Source organism: Frankliniella occidentalis, unplaced genomic scaffold (assembly GCF_000697945.3).
Source record: "Frankliniella occidentalis isolate FOCC.00 unplaced genomic scaffold, Focc_3.1 Scaffold16, whole genome shotgun sequence".
NCBI classification, from domain to species: domain Eukaryota; kingdom Metazoa; phylum Arthropoda; class Insecta; order Thysanoptera; family Thripidae; genus Frankliniella; species Frankliniella occidentalis.
The window spans coordinates 2,241,987-2,243,345 of record NW_026267146.1 but is presented as its reverse complement, the minus strand read 5'-3'; the positions used below and the strand labels follow the sequence as shown (position 1 = coordinate 2,243,345).

General features: G+C 62.8%; 1 protein-coding gene across 4 annotated transcripts in view; it reads right to left on the bottom strand.

The window, feature by feature from the left end:
• Positions 1-1,359, bottom strand: part of LOC113209118 (uncharacterized) — an 18,564-nt gene continuing 17,205 nt past the window's right edge. For 3 of the 4 annotated variants that reach the window (XM_052264176.1, XM_052264175.1, XM_026426485.2), the window contains 3 exons: positions 919-1,242; positions 368-528; positions 1-277 (listed from right to left, as the gene is read on the bottom strand). In XM_052264176.1, coding sequence (XP_052120136.1) covers positions 76-277; positions 368-528; positions 919-1,242 — 687 coding nt within the window. In that variant the 3' untranslated portion in view covers positions 1-75. The remainder of the gene's footprint in view (positions 278-367; positions 529-918; positions 1,243-1,359) is intronic. The other variant, XM_026426494.2, reaches the window with a different exon arrangement.

The window sequence follows — 1,359 nt, the reverse complement described above, 5'->3', positions numbered from 1 at the left end:
TATAATTGTTATTTTTGATATCGTTGGTATCATCATTACACGTTATGGTTAAGCAAAGTCTTGAAGCCTGTCTTGTCACTGCAGCCCCAACCCTCCCGGGCTCAGTATGATCTCCCTGGCGGGCCTGTCTCTGTCGCCGGCGCTGCTGCCCGCGCTGCCGCCGCGGCCCGAGGCGGCGCCGCTGCCGGCGCTGCCGGTGCGGGTGGCGGGCCGGGGCGACGAGGACGGCGTCGGGGAGGTGACGATGATGGCGTGCGGAGCGTGCACGAGCGACGTGCTGGAACACCGACGGACGCGATCGGATCAGCCCCAACGGGATACACGGACAGGCTCCTTGTTTATGGTTTCGTAAAAGAACACAAGTTACCTCTGCGCTGAACTGGGCCCGGGCCGGGAGTCGTCCGGGCTGAACGCCGAGTTGAACGAGCAGGAGGCCACGTCCCCGAGCTCGAAGCCGTCGCCGTCCGCGTCGACGTCCACCGCGGCCAACAGCGGCAGGTCTCCCGTGGACCCCAGGTGCTTGGACGACTGCAGACCGATAAGGAGATGAAGCGGTCAGTCACAACAATTTTGGGCTGGGGGGCGTACGTCCTTACTTTCCCCGAGGCGACATCGCCCACGTGAGTTTGCCTGCCTTTCGGCTGTGCTCACAGACATTGACGTTTTCTAATTTCGGCCTCGATCACAAAATGTGAGCTATGCCAAAGACAGAAAATCAGTTCTGGCGGCTTCAACTACGGCAATGATAGCGCCTGCAGCGCGCGGGGTAGGCCAACCCGCCGAGCAGCTGTGTGGAGCCAGCGGCCCGCCCCATATGGGCGCCCCAATGGCGGAACGCTCTGTGCCCCACCCTCCCTCGCGTCGCTTATTCGGGGGACGTTCATCGTGAGGCATCTCCAAGATGGGGATTGGGCTCACCTGGCTCAGGCGGCGCACGCCGCTGTCCTTGTAGCCGTCGCCCAGGTCCTCGGAGCTGGTGCGGCCGCGGACGAGCGTCGGGAGGTTGATGGAGGGCACGGTGAAGCCCAGGCCGAGCCGCCCGCCGCCCGACCTCGCGGCCTGCGAGGTCTGCTGCTCGTTCTGCAGGAACAGCGAGGTCGCGGCCAGCACCTGCGAGGACTGCGAGGACGGCAGCCCGGACGACCCGGGCCTGTGGACGCCCGCGCCCACCCCCGAGCCGCTGGGGCCGGCTGACGCCGACGCGATAGACACGCGCTTCTTACCCCTGAGACCCGATACCTGCTGGGCATGAAGGACAAGTTATATTCCGAAACCCGCTAAACCCGGTCTACAGCTTAAATTTTTCAAGAAGAAGAAGAAGAAGAAGAAGAAGAAGAAGAAGAAGAAGAAGAAGAAGAA